The sequence below is a fragment of the Boleophthalmus pectinirostris genome, unplaced genomic scaffold, assembly GCF_026225935.1.
Source record: "Boleophthalmus pectinirostris isolate CB_2022bp ecotype Guang Dong unplaced genomic scaffold, ASM2622593v1 HiC_scaffold_9, whole genome shotgun sequence".
Lineage (NCBI taxonomy): Eukaryota > Metazoa > Chordata > Actinopteri > Gobiiformes > Gobiidae > Boleophthalmus > Boleophthalmus pectinirostris.
In genome coordinates, this window is record NW_026571541.1 from 26,506,412 (window position 1) to 26,533,744 (window position 27,333).

The 27,333-nt window shown below is 38.0% G+C and overlaps 1 protein-coding gene across 1 annotated transcript in view; it reads right to left on the reverse strand.

Annotated features, from left to right (window-relative positions):
- The window catches only part of LOC129407292 (uncharacterized), a 43,601-nt gene that overhangs the window by 5,555 nt on the left and 10,713 nt on the right, over positions 1-27,333 (reverse strand). Inside the window, exons 5-9 of the mRNA XM_055147983.1 lie at positions 26,555-26,682; positions 23,868-24,554; positions 21,337-21,402; positions 19,771-20,009; positions 15,250-15,406 (exon numbers count right to left, since the gene is read on the reverse strand). Coding sequence (XP_055003958.1) covers positions 15,250-15,406; positions 19,771-20,009; positions 21,337-21,402; positions 23,868-24,554; positions 26,555-26,682 — 1,277 coding nt within the window. The remainder of the gene's footprint in view (positions 1-15,249; positions 15,407-19,770; positions 20,010-21,336; positions 21,403-23,867; positions 24,555-26,554; positions 26,683-27,333) is intronic.

The following is a 27,333-nucleotide window of genomic DNA, read 5'->3' on the forward strand; positions in this document are numbered from 1 at the left end:
TTACCGGTTCTATTATTTTAAGACTAGTATGACTATTTTCGTAATTTAGTTTATCATTTTATTATTTTTGTTATTATTATGTATTTGGAAACTGTTTGTTTGTGAATTGAATTGGATATTTTTACTCAAGTAACTCAGTTTATTAAAGGTTTTGGTTAGTCAAAACAAACGCGCCATAAATACGTTTGTTTACTCTTACTTTCTGTTATGATTCAGTTTTTCATTTTATGTTTTAGTCAGCTCCATTGCCTAAACGATGTGACTTATCAGTTACTCTTACTGTGCACGATGCAGCTTTTCTGGAGGATGGTCCATTACCTCGTTGTCTCCATTAAAGAGGTTATTGCTTTGCCTCGAAAGTTCCATCATGTAGCATTAAAAGTGTCTCATTGAGGTAACAGAGTCAGACAGACACCATCAGGCAAAGTTACAGATGTGGAGAGGCTTTTTTACTGTGAGGATGGGTCCCAAGTTTTCCCATTTCTCGGCAAAAAAACCCCACAAAATTTAACAAATGCAAGGACATGTTTAATGCAGCGATGTAGAGTATTTCAGACAAGAATCTGGCAAAGCACCTCCATCAGAAAAGTTACACAGTGCTGCTTTAAAATGACTCACACTTAAGTAGCAGCTTCCCAAAACACCTCTTACAGTTTCTTGGCATCTGCTTTGTACAACACAACTTTAGTAATATTACCGTATTTATGAAAGTGAAAGTTCTCAACCTTGAGTACATTTTTTGCAGCACAATGTGTTTCCATGCACTCTCAGAATGTACGAGAAAGCAGCAATAACATAAGTAACTCACTTTTTATATGTGTTCCCACCCACCTACAGCTAAAACGAACACAGATGTTTGTCTAAATCTTTTGTTATTGTCATGCAAATCACTGCACAATGGGGCACGGATGATTAGGAGTAAAAATTGAATTACATAATAATAATAAGTGCTATAATTAACAATGATTGCAGTACTTTTTTAAAGGTCTTATATTAGACAAAATTGACTCTTATAAGCTGTAAGTCATGTTTGAATGCTGTTACCTTATCAAAAAAACTTACCTGGAGTTGTGTTTTGTTTCATTCACATATTTAAGTGGCCTGTGGGCTTCTACCCTGTGTTTTTAAAGTTTCATTCATATGTTAATACGCCCTGTAATTTGCCCTGTTGTATGCTGTGTATGTTTTGGGACTTTGGAGTGTCAATGGTGAATGTATATGGGACAGATAAGGGGTGTATCTCCAACCTTTAGCATCTGCCAATCTGTTATGGGACACGTGTTGGGACAAAGTGCTGTGTAAGTTTCCATGAAGATGCTAACTCAACAGTTATGCTGGTATAAAAGGCATCCAGTTTTTCTGTGCATCAGTGGGGGAACGCCGACTGCGTTGTCGAGGGACGACCGACGCACAGAGAGACGCCGCGTAGGCAAAATCATGCTGAATCAACTTGAATCTGCCTGAATTAATAAAGAGACCTTTTCTAACACTCCAAGCCTCTTTCTTAAGATCCTCTGTTCAGGCTGCCTCCAGGAGAAGCTGACAGGCCCCACATTATTAGTTTGTCCACATCTCCAAAGCTCAAAACGCTCTATTCCACCTTCTGATGTCATGTAGTGGTCGTTATCAAGTTAACAGCTACATTTTTAGTTCAGTAGAAATGGGCAATTCCAGGGTTGAAACCATCCAAATGATTCTCGTGAAAGTGCGTGGTCTAACAGAGTGGCACACTTCCTGTCGTACTGTTCAGCCCTCTACTCAGGCAGTTTGGGAGAGGTATGTGGTTGCTTTTTGTGGACAATGAGGGACAGAGACTCAGTTCACGTCCTTACTCCTTTACTTTATTTATTTCAAAACGAACAATGAAAAGCTGTGTGCAGGTGCATAACACAAGTTTCCACCAGCCAATAGAAATGACACTTACGATATTTGTACAAGGTATGGTTCTGATGAGGAAACCGCATTATAACAGATCAGAAAACACTATAATATGCCCCCTTTAACATTTTACATAAGTTTGTATATTTGTGGCAGCTTTTTGGTCTCCTAAATCCACACTGCATAGCATTTTGGGGACAGATTGAGATATGACACCTCTCCAGAACTCTCAGATTTGAATCTCTATATTTCACACTGAATCAAACAGATAGTGACGCTCTGCACTTATTTTGCATTTAGAGTGTTCTCTGGTGACCTGGAACTATAAAATAAACCAGTGGACAGTCTATTGTTGGTAAAACTTGAGTATGGGGAATATTACGGGACAACCTTTTAACTTTTGTTTTTGTCTGTTGGTTTTACAAGACTGCTAAAAACCTTTAAAGGGCCCTTACTGTGCCATTTTCTGATCTGTGTTATAATGTTGTATCCTTTGTCCTTGTATCATGTGTACCTCTCTCAAACTGAACACACTTTGCTCCACCTTGTGATGTCATGTGGTAATACAGGAAATGCTCCACTGTGTTTTAGGTGGTGGTGGAACAGTGGACTTTCAGCTTTGGAGATGTAGACAGACTAATAATAAAGACTCAAAACATAACTCCAGGTATGTTTTTGAGGAGGTAACAGCATTTTACACAACATATGACCTTTTGTTTTTCTAATTGTTACTTTGTTTGGTGGGAAGGTACCTGTGGTAAATATTTGTCATAGTTTACATCAATTAAGTGTTCATTTGTGAAGAAAAAAAGAAAAGTACAAAAAAAAAAGAACGTACCGCTTAGTTCTAAAACAGCTCTACCGATGTTATCAACTCTGAAAATACCACGCAAAATGTACCTTGTTTCTGCAGATGAAACTTTTTGTTGTTGTGTTTTACTAAACTAAACTTTTTATTTATTTTATTTTATTCATAACAGGTCTGAGCTCTTATTGTTATGGAATTACCAACACATACTTTATGTCACATCTGCTGTGCGTGTCCACCTTAGAAGTTAAATTAGAAACTTCACACAAAAAAAACAAACAAACAAAACAGCATACATACAGTATAAAAAAAACAAACAGGCAACACTTTTAGTAAACTCTTCAATATAGCGACTATAAGCCGATACTTATAAGCGCCTTACACAACGATGCGGCATATATATGGATGGATTCTTTGTTTGGCACATTGTCCTTTCATATATACGGTCTATGGTTTGGCAACACCGCGGATATGTGCAGCCTGAGCACAGAAAACACCTCTGTCTGTGCGGTTCACACATGGATATAGGGTTCACATGAAGGTGCAGCGTTTGCTAGCGATGTTATCGGCACACTAAAACTGTTTATTGACGTGTGATAAAATAAGTTATGATGCTAAATTGACATCAATGAGGGGGATACATCTTACCCGTATGCGTAAATGACGAGAAGAAATGTCTCAAACTTCAATAGCTGGACATCCACTCATACCTGATTGGACAGATCTAAACTAGCCCCCGGGAGAGCCTGAAATCTGCTGAAATCCTACAAGACATTGACATGATACAGACAGGACAGCGTCTCGTTCTGCAGGAAACACGCGCGGTAGACCACAGGGAGTGATGGGGGTAACACACCGAGGAAGATGCTGTTTGATTATGTTTTGAACAGTTGTTTAGTGCTTCATGCACACACCCTCCTCATGGAAAACACACGAAGAAATGCAAAATGGCGATGGCAGCGTGACGAACTGACTCAATGCAAAAAGACAACAAAAGCTTTCAGAGCCGATAAAAGCAGACGGCCCGAACTTGAAAACGTTCTTGAAGACGTGGACACCTGCGGCTTATATTCAGGTGCGGCCAATATATGTACAATTTGAAAATGTTGTTCAAATTTAGTTGATGCAGCTTATATTCTGGTGCGCTCAATAGTCCGACAATTACAGTAATGATGTTAAGTCTGTTTTAGTGAAATGAGTGGTCTAACCTGTCAAATGCTCTTTAGATAGTTACAGTGTTGAAATTGTGATACAATACCACTCCACATAGACCAACCAGCCATTTGTGCAATCATTATGACTCAATATTTACTGATTAAGACAGATTCAAAAACAGTTCTTGGCTGGAAATTCCGTTAATAGCATCATTAAAATAAAGCAGCGGCTCAGGGTTTAAACCAAGGTCAGTGCTTCCCCTGCTGATTTCCATGTTGATGTAACAGTTTCGCACATTTTAGGCCAAAGAGGTGACTATGTGGAAAAGGTCATGCGTGATTTATTAATTCTTTGTGTAACCCTTAATTAATCACTAAAATCCCACTAGTGCGATATTACAGGCCAACAGTTGTAACTATTAAAAGTTAATAGAGACCATTCAAACAGTCACATGAGCATTAGTCAACTGTGAGATCGGTGCTGTGATATCGGTTCAGTCGTGGGTCTTTAATTGGATACAATCAGAATATATACAGGCTGGTTTTGACCTAGAAAGTCTCATAATGTTTAAACTTTTATTCATACGTAGTGGTTCAGTAGTGATTTGAGAGATAAATAACAGCTCCATAACATAATTCGGATCATTTTTGTAATAGTTTAACTGTGTTTTAAGGAAGTCCCTACACTGGTATCGGTTAGTATCGGGTATTGCCAGATATGTAAAGTCAAAGTATCGATATTGGTATTGAAAAAGCTGTATTGGTTAGGGCTGGGTATCATTAAGAAGTTGCCGATACAATACATACCTCGATACACAGGCCACGATATGATACATATCTTGATACCATGTACTTTCGATTCAATATATTTCAAATCAATTCAATACGTTTCAATAAAAATAAAGGTTAAAATATGGCTGTGATACTAAAAATCTTCGTTAAAACACTTCTTGTGCAAAGTTAATATGAAACACAAACATTTTACACGTCAAAACAGTGAAAATGTCAAATGTGTTGCATAAAAGAGTTTCCTTTCTCCAAACAAGCAGCAAAAACTGCAGCACTGTAACAAAATAAGTTAGTAAAATATACTAAAAAATATTCTTGGCGATATATTGATACAGCAGCCCATGATATCGATACTATATCCTCACATTAAACAATACGACATATCGATATTTTGATATTTTTGCACACTCCTATTGGTATTGGTGCATCCCTAAATGAATAGACAGCTTTTCATTCTTTTTTTTATTATTACTTGGTTTCGTGGGATAGAATTCCGTGGTGAATATTTATCATATTTTTACTGTCAGTTTGTGGAAAAGAAAAGTACAAAAATGCAGGAAGGGTAGGGATAAGTTTTAAAGTGGAGTAGCTCTATCTGTGTCATCAACACACAAATTACACCCAAAACAATTTCCGTGCAAGGAACACATTTTTCTGTCAGTTTAAAAAAATGTATTTGTTATCCTAACTACTTTGCAATTTAGACATGTATCTTAATATTGTGGTTGTTATAACTATAATATTATGGAATTACCTGTTGCACATGTCCAACCCGGAAATTACTTTAAAAAATCTTTAAATTCAAATTTTTTAAAAAGGCAAGAGTTTTAGCAATGTTTTAAATATAATGATGATAACTATGTCTTGGGTGAAAGAAACAAAACACAACTCCAGGTATGTTTTTGAGAAGGTAACACCATAGACCTTTTTCACAACGGCCAGAAGTGCCGCGATGTAGGGTAAATGTAACACCCGGTTAATGCTTTTCTATGGCAAAATATCTGTGGAAATGTCTTGCGTATTTTCCACCAGCTTCATAAATCTGCCACATCACCAAAAGGTCGACAAAGGACATATTCTATCCATGAAGAATTTGTCCACAACTATCAAGATAAGAAAGACAAAAACGTAAAGGCGAACAGCGACTAGAATTAGTGAACTACTCCTGAGCAAAACTAATGTTATGGTCATGAATAAAACATAAGCAACTTGTTCACTCAGACTGATTCAAGATTTAAATTTAAAAATCGATTTCATGATGTAGATATTAGCGTAGACAGAGAGATTTGTGCAATTCGAATGCTACAGATGTTTACAGATTACATGTCCAACATTTAAACTGCACACATCTCTCTGTCTGTGCCAATATCTACATCATGAAATCGATTTTTAATTTTAATTGTAGAATTAGTCTGAGTTAACAAGTTGCTTATGTTTTATTCGTGACCATAATGGTAGTTTTGCTCAGGAGTAGTTCACTAATGCTTGTCGTTGTTCGCCTTTAAGATTAAGTCTTTCTTACCTTGATGGTTGTGGATAAATTCTTCATGGACAGAATATGTCCTTTGTCGACCTTTTGGTGATGGAGCAGATTTATGAAGCTAGTGGAAAATACGTGACACACTTTCACAGATATTTTGTTATAGAAAAGCATTAACCGGGAGTTACGTTTACCCTACATCGCAGCACTTCCGGCCGTTGTGAAAAGGTCTATTATAACATGGCTTAAAGCTCACAGGAGTCCATTATGTGTAATAGGACCTTTAAGGTGCGCTTAAGACTTAACTCCTCAGCCTCCCATAACCTTTCTCTTTGTGTAACCAATGTTTTTTTCAAGAGACCCCAGGAGTATAATAAGAAAAGTACAACATGTCTTCACGTAAAATTGCTCTGAATTTGGTTTTATTCTATCTGTGTTAAAACTTTTGTAACCGCTGCCACCTTTCCTATTTTTATGACCCTTTTCATGCTCCATAAAACAGTTTGAATACCTGGATGGGAGACACAATGAAATCCAGACAGATCATGCCATACCACGCTGCTATCACTTTTGACTTTTAACTGACGAAATGAAAATGGCAGTGCATTTGCTTTGCTATCTTTTGCCGACATTTTTCAGTCCCGTATAGGCACATGCATGGAAATGAGATTTTGCAGCTCTGAGGGTGTGATGCTAACCAGAGGCACTGCTCTGTCTGAAGCTTTGTTACTCAAGTTAGACGTCTCTCTGAGCTTTGTTACAACATAATCTGACCTTCAAGAACTGACTTTGCTGGAACTTCAATAGGAGAGCTTATTTGTGCTTAAACAAGACCCTCTCAAATAAAAAAATCAAACACCTGAACGGGACTTGGATTGATTGGATCCTGAAAATGCGCTGTTTCCATTTTGTTTTCAGTTTATTTATCAGACTCTGTTTGCTAAGGGGTTCATTATGTCTGCTGAACATTCCTCTGCAAGTATCAATAGCCTGTCCCCAGAGGTAGTAGTATTTAGTTATATTACTTGAGTTTCTGTCGACAATATTAAACAATTCGAACATTTGTGTTTCTTGCACCGCTCCTTCACAAATATAGTACAGTATTTTCTGGACTATAAGTCGCTGTGGAGTATAAGTCGCAGCAGCCAAAAAAAGCATAATGAAGAAGAAAAAAACATGTATAAGTCGCATCGGACTATAAGTCACACTTTTGGGGGAATTTTTTTTTTTATTTAATCAGGGACCAGGAACCAACATTTCATCTTGAAAGGCAAGTTATAGTTCAAACAATAGAATAAAAAACAACAGGCTGTTAACATAACATATGAACAGTTCTTTAGATAACTATAGCATAAAAAACAGAACAAAACAATTTTACCAAACTCTCCATTCCACTCCAAATCACTAAATCTATTGAATTTTTCATCCTCAGTGTCACTTCTGAGCAACTCAGTGACCTCCGCAAGTAAACGGAGCGCCACTTCCTCTTCTCCATAGCTGTTGTCAGACTCAGCAGCAGTTCCAGTTACAATTATTCTGGCCTTTCTCAATCCTGACACGATGGTTTCAGTTGTCACTGAAGTCCAGATTTTGTCGATCCATCCAATGATTTCCAGGAAATTTGCATGGTGCACCCTCCCGGTTGTCACAAGTTTCTCGCTCACTCCAAACTTTCTTTCTGCTGCTCGATTACTGTTCAGCTTGTAAATAAAACAAAATATGATTTTCTCGGGGCTTTTGTGTTCAGTCTTCTCAGTTGTCTTAATAAGTTTGTTTAAATCGGTACAAAAGTAATGCTGCGATCGACTGACATGATACAGACAGGACAGTGGCTCTTTTAGCAGGACATGCGCAGTAGAGTGAAGTGACAGTGGTACAGGAGTAATAGTTGTAGCAGATACTGACTTGTGGCTGTCAGTGTGAAAATTTTAATATATAAATTGCAGAGTAAGTTGCAGGACCACCCAAACCATAAAAAAAGTGTGACATATAGTCTGAAAAATGTGGTACTCATTTTTATAAATCAGTTGTCCCGACAGTTATTCTTTAAGTACCTCTTATACATTTTTTTTTACTTGAGTAATGTCTTGGACCACCGCTTTGTACTTCTACTCTAATGTTATACTCTGTACTCTTAACTTAAGTCCAATTTTTGACTACTCCACCCACCTCTGCATGTCCCTGCAATACAACCCCAGCATTTAATAAGGAATATGTGTGGATTACAATAATAAATACGCCCAGCAAACTCCACCATAGTAATACCCATTTAACAAGCTTGTTCAGCCTTTGCGGACAGCTGAAATACAATTACCACAGTTTTCCTCTCTCTCCAGTGGTTGGGCCAATCAATTAAAGCTATTGACCAGAGGGACAATCTACTAACTAGTTTAAATCAGCTGCAAATGAAAAGAGGAAGGGACGGAAAGAGGTGGGCTGCAGCGGTGTGAACTCACATAGGGAATAATGATTAAATGTGTTGTCAAAGTAAAATGTGGCAGTATTTAAGCTTTTTAAAATACATACAAATACATAACATGGATTTTTTTTCCAGACAGCTCTAATCACTGAAGCCCGGTATCCCTGGGTTGAAGTAACTCGTCTTTGGATACAAGACAACAATATAGGCATGAGCAATGGTCACATTTTTCTATAGCGCTTTTCCACCTTCAAGGCACTCAAAGCGCAGCGTATCCTCCAGTTGGTGGGCAAATGTATTAACTAACTACATCCACACTAGGGCTGGGTATCATTAAGAAGTTGCCAATACGATACATAGGCCACGATAAGATACATATCTGGATACAGTGAACTTTAGGTTTGATATGATGTATTTCAAATCGATTCGATACAGTTTAATAAAAATAATGGAAAGCTCATGGCTGTGATATTAAAAGTCTTTGTTAAACCAATTCTTGTGCAAAGTGAATATGAATCACAAACACTTCACTCATCAAAACAGTGAAAATGTGTTGCATAAACGAGTTTCCTTCCACTAAACAAACAACAAAACTGTAGCACTGTAACAAAATAATATACCAAAAAGTACTCTTGGCGATACATCAATACAGCAGCCCCCGAAATCAATACTGTATCATCACATTAAACAATACGATATATCGATATTTTGATATTTTTGCACATCCCTAATCTACACACTGTAGTAATATATAATTTGCATATTTTAAATGACAATATTGAACTAAAACAACTTAATAAAAGAAACAAGTCAGCTGACTTCAACATTAGAAAATGGGAGCTGACGTCGCTGTAAAAGTCATCACAACAAAGAGGCTGCAACTCAGATAGCTGCAGATGACAGTGACATCATGCCAGGGGTGTTCTACATGTGTTTCTATTTGATGAGCTCTGTGACACAATCTTAAATTAGCACACACGACCAAAAAGTGTTTAGACAGTCTGAAAACTCAAGCAAAAATGCAAACTGGACTTAAGCCTTCATGGCCTTGTTTAGGTGTTTGATTTTCAACAAAACGGTGAGAGCGACTAACTTAAAAAACTGAGACTTCTTTTTAAGAGCACAGCCATCTCACCTTATATATTACATGTAAGAGTCAGGTTTGTGGAGTTGCGAGGCCTCTCAGAGTAAGGACGGATGTTTTTCAGTGCAATAAACACAACCAAAAAGAAAAAAAGCATGGTTTTATTTTTTGCTAATAAGTTACTGTGGCTTTAAATAAGTGCATTCCACCTGTCCCTGTGCTTATTACTGCTTAAGTGTTGGCAGTCACCTCCTCTCCTCATCTCTCTCATTGCCTGTCCCTCCATCTGTCCGAGGGGTGGCTCTGCTAAACTGGCCGGACACAAAGTGCTCCCTAACTACCTCATTTTCTAACTGACCGGGTGAGTAAAGCCACTAGCGAAGACAGCAGCCAGCACACATAAAAAAACCTGTTGGAACTCAGCGCTGCCAAAAAAAAAAAAAAAATAGCAGAGAGGGATGGAGGCACATAAATGAATGTGTGGCGTTGTCAAGGTGATATGGTTCGGCTCTAACCTTTCTCTCTCATTAACTTTGGAGCGTTAACGACGGCAGAGCAGACAGCAGAGGTTTTGACGAGAGCCTGGTGCTGAGGGGGGAGAGGGAGGCAGCATTGCCCTTGTGGGAGTGCCTCTCGGTCAGCCTCGTACGTTCAACAGAGCCCAGGTAATACCACAGAGGAAATATGTGGTCCGGGCCAGGTGGTAAAAAAAGTTCAAGGGAGAAGTCAAGAAGAAGGCATTATTCTACAAGATGGGACTTTTTGTGCTGAAGTAAGGCTGCACAGGTGTTTTGTCTGCACAAGAGATGATGAAGTTATAAGAGAGGAATATATTACAGTACAGTATAATAAAGGCAAGGGATTCTGAAACATGATAGGTAAAGCTCCACTGTGAAAAATTTTAGCCAAACAAAAGACTAAAATAAAAGTATATAATTTTTTCCATTTTGTATTAACGACACTGAAAAATTTAAAAATAATTTTCTTTTGGCTATTGAAGTTCCACAGTATTAACCAAGCTCAATTTCATTTCTCTCCAGTGACTAGGTCAGGAATCGGAATACACTAGATGGTTTTTAAGAACCCCGGAAGTTGTAGACCACACACCGACCAATCAGCGAAGAGCTGTGAAGCCATGACAACAAAATCAAGCGCCTGTCTGAGTCCCTTTTGTGGTACAACAACAGTAAACAAAGCCGTTGAGATGGATGTAGATGAAGCCATACATTCTCACTTGGCAACGATGCCCGAGATCGAGGATTTAAAGCCGGAACAAAGAGGATGTTTGGTGAATTTTATTAAGGGGAGAAACATTATTGCCCTTCTTCCTGTGGGATTTGGAGCATTGCATACGTCACACCCAAATAGCAGCGAATGGTTAAATAAAAAAATTACCCGCCTATCGTCAAGCGAACAAATCCTAATGCTGTGAGGTCACACGATTTCCACGAAGTGAAACTGGCTGATGAATCAGGCTACCGCAGTATGGCACAGAAAGTAAAATCCACGTGGAGAATGTACAGAAGTATGGTCTGTACTTTCTATTTTATGGAGGTGAAGTGTCACCTGTGCTTTAATTACAGTTATCATGAAATGTTCACGTGAATGTCCACTTGCCCTGTATTGTTATTCTGGGCATGACAAGTACCACTAGTTTAATAAATACTACAGTAAATCTATACCTAAACCTGGATTGAATCATGAATACATTACAAGAATGTTTTAAAATGACTTAAAATAAAACCTGACTCCTATGACACCACATTATCATAATTCTGAACTGGAATATTCATCAATATGCCAACCTACTTTTTACTAAAACTTCAATCTGTAATCATACATTTTAAAATAAGCATAATTTTCCTGCAGAAATTGAGGTTAACTGACATATTCAAACCACTAAATAAACCATAAAAGGATTGATATACGTAATACATTTTGATCTCCTCTCAGTTATATCTTTTGAAAAGTGAACCTTGTACGATAAATGAGTCCAGTCTTTGCATGAGATTTAACCTTCGTTTGGACAGCACAGAGAGCAGAGGCGCCTCAAGAAATGCCAGTATCTGATCCGAATCCATACAACTTCTCCTGTGATTCAATTTGAAGACGCATGGCTAGACTTCCATTAAAACTGCACCTCGGAGAGAACGCCGATCAATGTCAACTTGGAATTGGATTGTTTTTCGTTGAAGATTTACAACTTCAGAATGGAAGCTGCAACATAAAAATCAAAGCCAGAATCGAACTTACATTTTATACATTTTATAATTAACCATGGCAACAATATCTGCGCTTTTTAGCACCCCAGCCTCACAGCAAGAAGATCCCAGGGCAGTTTTCCGAATGGGGCAGTGGGGTTTTTCAGTGTAGTCTGGGTGATATAACAAAAAATGGATTAAAATTTTTTCACTCTGCATTAATCGATCACAATTTCAGATTACATTTTATTGTTCTTAAATTTATTAACTTAACTTTTAATCATTTCCATTTACAAGGGATGGTCCGAAATTTTTTGAGCAGATACCAATATCCAATATTTATCTTGGTATTGTAGCTGATAACCGATATTTGATGACATTGCCAATATTAAGCTTTTAAAATCTATATTAGAGAGCAAATTATGTTTAAGTTATAGTGAAGTTTACAAATTACCTTATCACTTTTGTAAAAATAAAATATAGTTAGATGGGATATAAATTAATTTTGTCTGCTCAAAAAGAGAAATCTGATGCACTGAAGACAAACTGGGTGACACAAGGGCACACCAAGAAAAAAAATCAATGCCAAATATCTGCAAAATTTTCAATACTGGACCAATACCGATATCTGAGGAAATCCTCTGATATCACCGATATTACCGATATACATGCCATCCATTTATCAAAAAAAGTACAAACATAAAAGCGCAATACTTAAGTACAATTTTTAGGTGTCTGTACTTCCTACTCCACTACCTTTTAGGTCTGGATTTAAAAGTAAAAAGTATTTTTTGGTATGGTTTGAGACTTACTTTTAGCACATTAATCTGAGTTAACATTCCAATTTTGAGCAAAGCAAATAAACAAATTTCATTTTATTTAATGATAAAAAGAAAAAAGACAACATAACATTAGAAATAGATGGGATACAGATTCAAAGAGTAAATGAAACCAAATTTTTAGGAGTTATTTATGATTGATGAAGGTCTAAACTGGAGATCTCATATAAATTACACAAAAGGCAAAATTTCCAAAGCCATTGCTGTTCTGCATAAAATAAAGTTCTCACTAAATAGTACAGCATTATTAACTTTGTTTAACTCTATAATTGTACCATATCTGATGTACTGTGTGGAAATTTGGGGTTCAACATGTAAAACTTATCTACAACCTTTATTTATTTTGCAAAAAAGGGCCTTGAGAATCATCACCAACAGTCATTGTAGAGAGCCATCCAACCCAATATTTGTTCAACTTAAAGTGTTGAAAATGCAGGATATTGTTGACTTAAGTATCCTCAAAGTCATGTATAAAGCAAAGTGCAATGTATTACCTGTAAATATTCAAAAACTGTTTGAGATGAGAACAAGCCACTACAATTTAAAAGGAACCTACATGTTTTAAAAAAAACAGATTCAGAACCAAGGTTATGGAGCGAAGTGTCGCTGTGAAAGGAGTTAACTTATGGAATAGTCTTGACAAAGAAATAAAAGAATCAAGAACAATGATGATATTTAAAAAACATATAAAATCGAATGCACTGTGTCTGTATGAAAAAGAAAACTAAGTTGTGTATAATAATGAAGATTTTCTGTTTGCAATTGATCAGTAATTGTGCCTGAACTAATATGGAATGTTAATGACGATCGGTGTTGATGTCTTGTCTTGAAAAAGGAAAGGGGGGCAGATAACATAAGATTTTTTCTTCTTTCTGCTCCTTTTCATTCATTTCTTGTGTGTTTGATGTTGTGACACTGTCGATGTCTTTTTATGCTTTATGAATGAAATAAATAAATAAAAAAAATAAAAATAAATAAATACAAAAATAAATACAAAAACAGCTAGAACATTGAATTAAATTAAATCACTTCAAAATCACTACATTTGATGCTTTAATCTTCTAAAAATCTCTTAAAGTACATTTTTAAACAGAAACGTGTTATTTTCCATGTGATTCTTTTACTTCTACTGAAATAACTTTTTACCTTTCTATATATCTATCTGTATACTTTTATTTAAGTAAGAAAACTGAGAATTTTATCTGACACTGCCTAAAACAAATGATCTTTTTTTTCCCTCTAAACTCTGCTCCAGACCACATGCTTTTACTGACAGAGGACTGGCTGCAGACCTTGATTAAAAAGACCCCAGTTTATCATTGACGATTAGAAATGCGATATGGGTATTGCGTTCGCTAATTTCCAATAACAACAATTTCCAAATAGTACTGTGCTCCCTAAATTGCTGTGCTCTTTTAAGGTTAGCCTGTCTTGATGGCGTAAGTGCTGGAATAAGAGGATGACATTGCAGAGAGGACATTTTAAGCCTTTAATTTCTTCATGTTTAAAGGAAGTCATAGAAAACTTAAGCAAAGGACATAGACGCTATTATCTGGTCTGCTCAGCTGGGACTTACGCAAGAATAACATGGCGCCGATGTGTGTGTGGCTTTTGGGAGTGGACTATATTAAAGAAGCTTAACCCGAAGACTAATACAAATATTTGAATAGAGAATCGCATAGGTTTAATACGGCGAGTCACTGCAAAACAAGAGAGGCATTTGAGGAAAACTCCCCGAGGAACTAGCCGCTGCTAAATTATCCGCATTGTCCCTCCTCTCCAGTTTTTTTCCAACAAGCAGACGTCGCTCCTCTGGGTTTAAAAACTCATTTTCATCCCTCTTGTAAGCTCTCTGTTTTAACATATTTGCTTTATATCCTATTATGAGGCCTTTGTGATAGGAATAAGGTTTGCAAATTGGAAAGTATCCGCAGGCAAATTTGAAAAAAAAAAAAAAAGTTGTACATGGAAGTAATCTTTAGAATCTAATCTCTGGGGAAAGACAAATAATAGTGGGGCTGCCTCGTGGACTGTATAAGAGAAGTATATTATTCAATTACTTTTTTGAGCTTTTAACATTGTTGTAACAATTTTCCCTCATTTAAAACATATCTAAAGTTGTATTTAGCTTGTTTGAATTTTGTTTGATCAAACTAGTAAAATCCACTCCTTCTAAAAACTCAAAAAGCATGCAATTTTATTTTTTTTTTTCTTTAAATTTCCCATGATTGTTACGTTACAGGTAGAAGTTTGGAGTTTGTCTGTGCTGTTATGGCCACGAATCATTACCAGATTTTAAATTTCTTCCATGAAATCATGTTCATTACAACTGCGTGCCAAGTTGTTTTGTTTTTTTTGTTTGTTTTTTTTTGCCAAATGCAAAACAGTAGGTGGACTGCTAACATACGTTACAAGTACAGGAGAAACATCAGTAGGAATTGGATGTCTATTGTCTGTATGGGTATTATTTTAAGTTCTTAAACATAAGAAGTCAAAGCAAAGGCCTCAATAAGCATACCAACAATGCATAATAGTCAGAAAGTAAACAAAGAGAGCATATGCGATAGTAGAAATAAGGAGTTATAAAGAAGGATTACCTGTTGAGGTGGACGAGTTCAGTGATGTTCGGTTTTGGTGCACTGCGTCAGAGCTTTTCAGATGGAAATTGGGGGAAATGTCAGAATGCGGAGAAGGACTGTCATCACTGGAGCCGTCAGAATCTGAATCAGACCAGGATCTAAAAGAGTGGATCACCTGGGTCAAAGAAAAGACAAAATCATTTGTGAACGTTAAGTAATACTGTGACGAGATCAACTGGCCAAGTCCACTTAACGGTGCATAACTTTTCTGTCAGCTCACTCGTCTCCATGGATACACAGTGTATCTTTAGCTAAGTACTTTCTACTGTGCACAGGATGTCCATCTGATCTCTTAGCTCTTCTCATTTATTTCATATTTGTTCATCTGTACACATCGCAGTAACCATGTGTCGCATTTAAGTGCATTGAAGTCTCCTAGCACACAGGCTTTTATTGGCTTGTCATTTTATGATAATTTGGTACCCTATAAATTGAGTTTTGGACCAGAAACCCAAGACTAATTACTTATTCTAGAGATTTGCTGTCACCTTTCTGGGGTCATTTTGTTCTGCTAGCTTGTCTGATTAGTTTACCCCACACTACTGCACGGGTACTGATACTGCAAAGAATCTGGCAGGCAAACGTGTAAAAGGCACAGAGTAGAAAATACAGTCATTTCAGGTTAAATTCAGCTCTTCAGCTTCATCAATCATTAACTTGTCAAACGAAACCCAGCAGCTTATTTCTGAATGACAATTTCATGTGTAAAAAGCAAGTTAAGGTGTGTATTTAACTTCATTTTGTATTCTAACTGGAGGAAATGTCACTGATTAGTGACTTTGTAATTAACCCCTTAAGCTCTTGTGGGTATCTCCAAACATGTCGGTGAGTTAGCAGTGTTTGCAATGTCCTCCAGTGAGACGAGGAAGCTCTGTGTGGCTAAGATTAGATGGAACATATTAACATTCCCGCCATAGCTCTACAGGACGCAGCAGTGGCCTGGTAGTGAAAAGGAGGGAGGTGTGATCGAGGATGGCCGAGCATAACAATGGAACAGAGACAGAACAACAACAATGGCCCTTGAGTAACTGACCTGGATATGACCTGAGAGCTAATTGGTTGTGTCTACATTAGCGTTGTCACAGTACTAAAAGTCGATTTCGATACTAAAGAATAGACTCGATACTCAATACCAATGCCACTTCAATAATTAAAAACATTCTGGTCTTATTTTGACACAGCTCAAGATTATTTTAAGCAAAGATTAATTTAATTTCATGACTTTTTCAGTGTTGATAGTTAGTTAGTATCTGATATTTGATACTTTTGACACCCCTAATGTACATTTCCTTATTCCGAACAGTTATGTTGTTTTGATTTGCCATTTTGAAATCATATCAGATTTAAGACCTAAACTACTTTTTTTAACTACTGCACTAGTATAGTCACTACACTTGCATGTGAATCCACATGGCTGTACTTCAGATACTGTATGTTCTACAATGTTGGTGGTTCAATGTCAGCTTGGATCAATTCATTCTGCCGTTGTGTCCTTGGCTAAGGTATTTTACCCATCTTTCCTAGGAATGATTGTGGTGTTTGAGTGAGTGATTGGTAATGAGAGGTGCTGCTGGCGCAAATTGGTAATGGCAGTAGTAGCTTATCATGATAAAGTGTGGAGTGAATGAATAATTCAATATACAAAAGGTCTTTATAAACCAAACTCATAAAATTATTATAATTAAATGGGCAAAATGTATTTTTTATGTATGTTCTATTTTAAAGAAGGGTATATTTCTACCATGTTGTAACGTTGTTCCCTGAAGAACAAGCCTGAAGAAGGATTAGATGTCATCCATGCATGTTTGAGTAATCTTGTAGCACCAAATTCTAGGTCCTTGGTACAAATCATCTTGGTGAGCTCGCACTACATGTTGTCTGATGATGAAAAATGCACATTACAGTCTGTGTGAGGGGCCCCTCCTTGCAACGGGCTCTGGGTAAACAGTATCCTTTAGCCCCCCAGGCTAAAGCAGGGCATCGGCCCCTGCTTTCAATGCACAATCCTGTCCAAGGTCCAGACCACAAGGCTATGTCACCCATGCTCCTCCACAGAAATTCACTCTAAATAAACAAAAGCATGATACAAAACCACACTATACAACTTCATAATCCTAATGCAGCGAGTGTGCAGTAGTGGATTAGCAATTGTGTTGTGATAATAGTCACAGCAAATGGAGGACAGACTCAGTTGGACTCAAAAACTAAACTTATTAAACATATTTTTACGGCAATATGTCATTTTCAAAACAATGTTATGTGTTCGCAATTAACACACCATAGAAGTGTAATACCCGCTCTCTAAAAGCCACAAGCCCAAATACAATCCAAGCCATTCTGATTGACTGATGCTCTAATATAATTTCATTGTTACTTGTGACAATGGCAATAAATTGTAGAATTTTAAATCTACGTGCTTCCTCAAAGGTTGAACTCCTTTACTGATGCTTCGTGACTGGCATTTATTTACATTATATCCCAGGTACAATAATCTTTCTCTGTTAACAAAACAATAAATACTTTGCAAGAGCTAAAAAGGAGCAATAAAAATACCAAGTAAGTGAATATAGAAATGGACAAAGCTGGGTAATGACTTGCTAATCTTAACCGCCATCTGTAAAATCACGTATCTTATTTTAGCCTGGGTTTTTAATAAAGTACAAGGGTGCCCTGGCTTCTCTATTCTTACATAAAGGATTCGTACCATTAAACGGCTGATAGGTCATTGGGGACTGTCCGTGCATTGTCTCTGTAATCCTCTCTCTTCCTCTCACTGTGGCGTGCACCTTTAACGCCAGACCTGTAGGTATCTCTCTGCTACAGATGAATAATGTAAAGTAATTAGAGAGCTACAAGACTTTTCTGATATTGCTGGTATGCTACAATAAGAACGGGATTTTTGTCTGCACAGTGTCTGGGAAGGGTAATGACTTCAGAACCTGTACTCTGAGCATTAATCAGCCCTAGGAGAAGTCAAACCAATAATTTAATACAGCTACCATACAAAATGTACCTTTGCCCATGTAAATTGCAAACTTAGTGTTCGGTCCCTCGCCTGGCATCCATAATTCTCACTTCTTCAATACTTTACGAAGGTCGGAGTCTAGACACTGTTGAATCTCCCTGAGTTCAAATGAGCATGACTGACAGGTGGATTAGCCCATTGTTTCCCAAAGACTCAGGTGGGTCGCAAGAGATTTTTTTGGGGATCGCCTTGTCAAGATCTGCATGTACATCATGTTGCACTCTTCTCCTGCACCCCAGACTGGAACGTGCTACAAAGACGCAGACAGGCCCACTTATCTCATTAAAAATGATGAAATGTTAACATGTGTTTTGTATCATTTCTAATCCTTTTGTAATTATTTTATTGACTGTTTTGTTCCAATATTGCTGGTTCAATTGAATGTTGAAAACAAAAAGAAATGGGCTACATTTTATGTCAAAATAGGCGACTTATGGATATTTTTTATTGCTGAATCAATGACTGCTTTTCATTGTTTAAAACCTGAGTAATACTAATGGTTCAGGGACACACGATCACTCAGTCAACAAGAAAATATCCTCATTAATTTCAATAAAGGTCAAATCCACCTTTATTTAGAGATTTACGAATAATTTCTATTGACCTGTTTCGCAAAGGTTTGTGACGAAAATATGGGTCCCCAGAAAAAAGGTTTGAGAAACACTGAATTAGTCAATCAGGGAAATGCAAGATCTGTCTGTATCAAAACAAATATGGCTGCTTATGAGGAAAAAATAAATATCACATGGGATTGACATGGGGTTTCACTTCTGTCACTGAAGTAGAAGTAAAGTAGAGTGAACCAAAAGTAAAGTAGAGCTCTGAATAAAAAATACTGGGAGATATCATTCTGAATTCGCCAGGTAACTTGGTCCCGGCTACCAACAATGAAAACTGTGATTGTGTCCTTAGGCAAGACATTTCTTCAAACTTGTTGAAATGGAATTGTGCTCATCTTTCGGTGGAACAAACCAAACAAAAAACTTATTACAATCAGCACCTGCAGCAGTTAAGTACTATCAGTAATATTAGTTGACATGTTACTAAATAATACTGGATTTATTTTATATAGCGCTTCTTTGAAAACTGAAACGCCCTTTGTGTTAAATTATGCATTAACTCTACACCTGGTAGTGATGAACTATTGTAGCCAAAGCTGCCCTGGGGTAGACTGATGGAAGTGAGGCTGCCAACCTGCGCCATCGCCCCCTTTGACCACCACCAATAACTCTGTGTAGCTTCAAAGATCAGAAGAGTTGGTATTTCTTACAATAGGGAATTATTTAGACACTGCCATATTTATTCTTAACATCAAATCAAACATAGTATCATATCCAAAACTATGAATCACAAAAAGTAAGAATGCTGTGTTTGTGAAAGCCCAGAGTTAAGAAATAGCTGCCATTTTCTCAAACCTAAAGTGAAAGTGGAGTGGAAATGTAGAAGAATGTTACCCGCGCTGGTCTTGACAGCTGCTGGGCCTGATCAGCGGACAAATCCCTCTCTCCCTCTTCATGTGCGCGGGGACCAAAGGCACTGTGGTGGTGTAAATGTGCACTGGCAGGACTCCCTCTGTCATCTGTGGACCTGCGGCGCTCCACACGGCCCTGGGCTCCGAGCTCTTCATCATCTGCAGAGTCTTCCTCACACAGGGTCAAGTCCAGGCTGTCGCTGGACATCTCATCTTCACTGTCTGCAAACAACAGTTCAGATTCATTTTAATGTAATAATAAAGACTGTTTTAATGCAGTTCTTTTTTTTTTGTGTCAATTTCGTTTCTATGCACTATCCCAGGGACTTCACAATTTTAACTTTACAGGGTCTGTAAGGACACAGACAAAACACACACACAAAGCGGTAAAGGCCGTTTCCCGTTTCCATGATTTAAGTCTTAAACTGCAATGCCGGACTTTTGCACCGCATACAGACTGAACCAGGACTAAACCAGGACTAAACCAGGACTGAGATCAGGACTGAGATCAGGACTGAGATCAGGACTTTGACCGGGACCAGACCAGAACTGAGACCGGGACTGAGACCGGGACCAGACCAGAACAAAATCTGGACTGAGAACAGGACTTAGACTGGGACCAGAACTGAGACCGGGACTGAGACCAGAACTTAGATTGGGACCAGACCAGAGCTGAAACTGGGACTGATACCGGGACCAGACCGGAACATAATCTGGACTGAGACCAGGACTGAGACTGGGACCAGACTGGGACTGAGCCCAGGACCAGACCAAGGCCCGACCAAGACCAGACCGGGACTGAGACCAGGACTGAGATCGGGACTGAGATCGGTTTAGTCCTGGTTTAGTCCTGATTTAGTCCTGGTTTAGACCTGTTTTAGACCTGTTTTAGGCCTGGTATAGGCCTGGTTGAGTCCTGGTTCAGTCCGTATGTGGCGCAAAAGTTCAGCATCTCATATTTTTGGTTTTATTTTGAAAAACAAATGAACGAATGATACATGGATTAGTAGATGACACCATCAGGCCAAGGTCCAGGTCAGATCTGCAGAGATGTGACTCAGCTTGTATGTGGCTCGGCTTTTTCAAAATGTTTTTTAACAATAAATATGTGTAATAGAATAAATAAAAAATAGCTAAGTTTAATGCCACAGTATGGAGATTCAGAGTCAAATCAATAACATCTTCCTGGAGACAAGCAGGTAGTGGACTGCCAAGAAAGTAGTGCATCTTCTGATTTGAATAAGTCCGGTGAAGGAGAGTGGATTTTAAAATTACAAATGCGAGGTTCCTGGGTTACCACCAAAAGTTGTTGTCAGAGCTGAAAACTTGAGTCTGAAAAATATAGGATCATTCAAACAATAACAAACAATATGTGTAATTATTGGTCTGTTTTTATTGCCTTCGTTTTGCTGTCATCTTCGGTATATAGCACAATATTGTATTTGATGTTGCTGTATGTGTGTGTGAAGTCTGTGCATCAATAGCTTACTGAAGAAGAGTGCTTTGCATATAAGCATTATTAAAATGTTTCTATTATATTTATGCAAACCTTGTCTTGACTTCAGGGCATTGCGGTACTCTTGGATCAGAGCGAACGTTGATTCTTTTGCATTACCTAAGATGAAAAGAAATGAGAATAAAACAATCAATATGTGTTTTATATTTCAAGAAAACAACTTTATATTAAATTAAACTCTAAATATGTCAACATAACAAAAGCAATTCTGGGCTCTGTAATCAAATTTAAACCTACGCAAAACAATTATTCGCAAGTATGAAAGTTGCTATTGATTCAGAATGTGTAGACAGAACACTGGGGAATCGGGCCATTCTTCACTCTGTAATTACCTCCCTGTCTGATGTAGCATAGTGTCAGGTATTTACTTAAAGCTCAAATCAATATAAAAAAATAAACATGGCCACGAAGCTTTTTATAGTGAGATTTAAATTAGCTGTGACAGGAGCCGTTAGCGATATCCACAAGCACTATTCTCCAATAAAAAGAGACCACAGCCATGATTAGCTGCCTGTATCGATTTGGACCCTTATTTAACACAGCAGTGATCGCTTAATAGCAGTCTTGCCCAAACTTTTTAGGGAAGATTTCTAACTCATTGCTCTTTAACTTTCATTCCCACACGTATCACTATGCAGGCCTTTTAAACCATGATTTAATTTCGCGATTGTTTCACGATTTTGTCTGCTATAGAGTTATAATGTATGACACCCGTGGATACACATTTTACATCGCACTATTTATCTAAGACTTACTACTTAATAAAAGAAATAGGTCAGCTGAGACCGATTGAAAACCGCAGCTGTTAGTTTCCAATTCTCATTTCCTGTGCATGTTTGATTAATCTTTAAACTCCTGTAAGACATCACTGCAACACCGCTATACGCCCAACGCTCTATACTCGCTCCATTCTCCAATTTTGTTTTCTTAGTCGGTGATACGCGTAGGATTGGGCAATCATTTTGGAACAAATGAAAAAGATCTTCTGCTTGCTAGCGTTATCTGCAGAATAGGAGGTCCCCACACAATTAGGCTTCAGGTAGGGCTCGAGTCTCATTTCTCTTTCCTCGCTTCCTTCTCCTTGATTCCTCTCCTCGATCCTCCACTTGTCAGCTGTCAATCAAACATGTCATATTAAGTGGTGTCCCAAAAACAACCACGGAATGAAGGTGTAAACATGAGGGAGGCTTCAGGAGGCAGACATCAGATAAAAGAATCAAACTTTATTGGTGTCAGTGAGGAGTGTATATCCTCTCACTTCTCGCTGTGTCTCCTCTGTGGGTGGGACTTCTTCACCCAGTTCCTGTAGAATCGAGGAGAGGAATCAAGGAGAAGGAAGCGAGGAAAGAGAAATGAGACCCATGGTGATCCGGCATTGAGTGAAAGAAAGGTTTTAAGTGTCAGCGGGCTCGTTTTATTTTCTGTACGAAATTGTTTTAGATCAATATTGTGATTTAAAATGCCCAAATTATAACACACTGATCCACCAATGTCATAGATTATAACCATATAGCAGGCATAAGCACGATGTCATTTTTAACAGCAATTAAATGAGTGTGTGTGTGTGTGTTTAATTCATTCAGCCAAAAATATTCCTTATTATTTCTTATTACAAAACTTGTCTTTCAACAGAACAGATATGTAAGTGAGGAATAACTTTGACGCAAACAGGTTCAGATAAACAAAAAAGATACAGTGCCTTTAACATCTTCAATGATTAACAGAATAAACTTCCATCATGTGATTAGAATCTGTGTATCATTTGTTCATTTGTTTTTCAAAATAAAACCATAAATTAGAAAATGAAAAAAAAAATATATATATATATGTTTTCTTCATTATTTCTCTCCAAAACCAAAATGAAAAAATGGATAACGATTCATTTTTTCAGTTTACGTGACTTAAACTGCGATGTCGATCTTTTGTACCACATACGAACTGAACCAGGGCTAAACCAGGACTAAACCAGGACTAAAACAGGTCTAAACCAGGACTAAAACAGGTCTAAACCAGGACTAAACCAGGACTGAACCAGGACTGAACCAGGACTGAACCAGGACTGAGTGTCGGGACGGGTTCGGAGATGTGCTCATGTAGACTTTTGGGTGATCAAGAGTGAGACCAGGACTTATTAAGGGTATCCCCTGGTTTGACTGCCCCAAATTTATGACTTTTGAAGACCTTTTTAAGACCACTTAAATGAAAATTAAGACCAACATCGCACCCATTATGCGGGAGTGAAAAACACCAGATCCAACTCTAATAATGACTAACCAACTACTACATCTAGAATCTTAAAGCACTGCGGATTAAACCTACACTTCCCCATGATCCATCCAGCGTCTTCCTCCACTCTACTGATGACACCAAAGAATACTCCAAATTAGATGTTCATTCACGTTATGTCATATCACGTTGTTTTCTTTTTCTTTTTCCTCCATTCGTTTAACAATGTAGTACAGCTTGTTGAGTATACAAAAAAACTGGCTAATGAAATTAAGACCTTTGTGAAAAAATAAGACTTGGACAACATAATATAAGACTTTTTTAAGGCTCTCACTCACCTGCTGACATAGCCCCATGTTTTCCTGTGAGGCCACTGGTGTTGTTGTCATCCGGGGACAGATCAGATAAGAAGTGTTGCTTGCGTTGTTTGGACATTGATTCGCAGCCAGTCACATCATGCTGCGATGTGAGACAAACTTCACTATCCCCTCGAGTATCATCACCAGATAAGCTTGATCTATTCATCGACAAATCCACGGACTTGCGCGGACAACTTCTTGATGACGTTTTGGATGGACTTGGAGAAATCGGACTCTCGTTATCCGATTGGACAGCGTCTTGATCTAATATTGAACGCTGACATAGCCTTGGAGATTCAACCCTACTTCCTGTTGAGTTGCGTGATGATATTTTAGGGAGTAGCGCCGATTCGACTGAGCTGGATGGCGTGAGGGTGAAAGTGGTTCTGAGCGCAGGGGAGATTTTCGGATAGAAATCGCACTCTTCGGATGTTAATGAGCGACCAGTGGAGGGAGAATCATTAGGACAAATTGAGCGGGGAGAGTGCGAGGGCTTGGGGGTTCTGTATAGCGGACCGGAAGAAGACAACAAAGGTGATAGCGGTGATTTGACTTGGGAGCGGGCGGGGGGCGTAGTGGATTTTGAGGCTGCGGTCTTAATTGAAGTGTGGTGGTCTCCTGGTGTGGTGGTGGTGGTGGTAGTGGATTCTGGTTTAGAGGAGAGTGCTGTGAAAAGAGCACAGGTAGAAAAAGGACATGAGATTCTCCTGAAGGCAATTATTCTCAGAGGAGTTGGTGTCTAAAAATAACTGGTGCTCTCAATGTGGTTGATTCGCAGTGAAAACTAATTAGAAGCAGCTTAGATACAACACGGTATTAACACTTTCTCTTGTTTGATAAACTTCTATTTAAAACATGAGTGGAGATAATTGGGTTTGAATATTCAAAGCAGGAGTTAAACAACAGCAAAGAATGTCATCTAATCCAGGTGCAGATAAACTTTTCTGTCTCACTGAGATAAACACTATCCATGGTTTTCTGAATGAATAAAAATGAGGGCAGTTAACAATTTATAGCTTTTAGAATGGGAAATAGTCTTCAAAATGTTGCATATTACAGGAAACTGAAACTCATGAATAGTCCATTGCACAAAACACACATTCAAAGGGAGGGGCTAAACTGAAAAATAAAGCTGGACTGGATCAAGACTACAGTGGGTTCAAGTCAGGACCAAACCAGGCAAGGGTATAGGTTTGCATAGGGATGATGGGGACATGTTACAGCCAATATTGTGAAGACAAAATAGTCCCTACCCACAGTTGCCATCTTATTTTAATGAACAAAAATATAAACTTATTCCGATATTAGTGGCAGGACAGGCCCAGCACCTGAAGACGGCGACTTGAGCAGGCGTGAGTGAAGACGCTGCGCACCAAACTTTGAAAAACATTTCAAAAGTAACTTACTTGGCTTCATTTTCAATTAAACTTGCCTTATAATGAGTCGCCATGGAAAAAGAGCGACTATCACCACAAGTGCACCTCCCAAAAGGAGCCCTACTCGTGCACTCTTAGCAGCAGGATTCTATTGACAATATTCCATGGAAAAATGTATGGACATTAGCTCACAAATATCTCATCACCAACAAGCAAAGGGAAATGTTACAAACTTCTACATCGCTGTTATCTGGTAAAGAATCATCTTAGAAGGACAATGGACACAAACTGTACATTTTGCAAACTGAAAAATAAAATCACCTCTCACTTATTTTGGACCTGCCCAGACTCTGTGTGTTTTTGGAAAGAATTCATAAAACATATACAGAACGTCTTATCCTATTTTACCCTTTCTTATTAAGATGTGCTGTTTGATTTTTGCAGTGTGCATCATTATAATCTGTTATAATGTTAATCAGTTGGTTTCATGGCGGGGCTGTCTCCACCAAAGCTGAGACCAAACCTACGCCCTTGAAACCATGACAAGTTTGGATATAACTCACACAATGTTTAGTGTATTTCAGTTTTTTTCACACTATCATCTATCACTATTACTATTACACTCTATTACGAACATTATTTTAAAGGATCATTGTTTCAAACTTGAAACTAAAGCAGCACAATCCACTGTGGGCTGGTGTTTAGAACATTTGTACAAGACTATACTACTCTTGCTTTTTGAGGGATTCTTTCTGCTGGACCACTTCCTCCAGCTTCCTGAGTCTCCACCTACATTTAACATTGATGTTAAACTGCTCCTTTTCTATTGCTTCATTTATTTTCTTAATTTGTTAATAGAAAAAAAGGCTTTTAAAAGGCTATTAAATGTACACTCTAGTTTGGCTTTTTTCTACAATACAGACTCACCATAAGAAAAAACTGTCCACCCAAAAGTTATGCACACGGACAGTTCACACCTCCACACCTTTCATCAGTCTCGCATCCTTTGGCACGCACACTGCTGGCCACTGACTTTACTACACAGTGATCAGAAAAGCAAACTCAGGGACCTAGGGCCAAACCTCCAATATAATATCTAGTGATTTTGGCCAATATAAGACCCAGGCAAACTAGCTCTATAAAATCATACTCAAAACTGTCTCAACTATAGGAAATGACACCAGTTTTCTACAATATGTACATTTGCATACTGAACCAGCCTCCTTGTTAAAAAAAAATAACTACAAATGGCCCACTACATCTCCTTTTCATCTATGTTGGAATTTTTACCTGAGCAGACTGAAGGAGAAGTTGCAGTTTCCTCTATTTCTCTGGGCACGATTGATTGTTGAGTTGTGCGAGTGGAGAGGCTATTGGACATCCTGTTGTTTGGAGCAGCGGTCTGTTGTGAAGGGATTCTGAAAAGGAAATTGAAACAAACATTTAAAGTGCTTTTACACAATATATTTTCCATGCAGTGGAGCAAAGCTTGTCTGGCCCCAGAACAGATATATAATTGAGGAATAACTTTGGCGCAAACAGGTTCAGATAAACAAAAAAAGCTACAGTGCTTTTAACACCTTTAATGATGAACAGAATATACTTCCATCATTTGATTAAAATACGTGTATCATTCATTCATTATTCAAAATAAAACCAAAAATAAGAAAATGAAAAAACAACTATTTTCTTCATTATTTGTCTCCAAAACCAAAATGAAAAAAATAGATAACGATTAGTTTTTTCAGTTTTTCGATTTTGTGTTTAAATGAATAATGGAAAAAAACTAATAATGTCTGTTTCCTGTTTACATGCCTTAAACTGCACATACGGATTGAACTAGGACTAAACGAGGACTAAAACAGGTCGAAACCAGGACTAAATCAGGACTGAACGAGGACTGAACGGTCTGTGCTCGCATAGACTGGGTTGGGTAATCAGGACTGAGACCAGGACTCAGACCAGGACCAGACCGGGACTGAGACCGGGGCCAGAGGAGGACTGATACCGGGACCAGGCCAGGACTGAGCCCGGGACTGAGACCAGGACTGAGACCAGGACTGAGACCA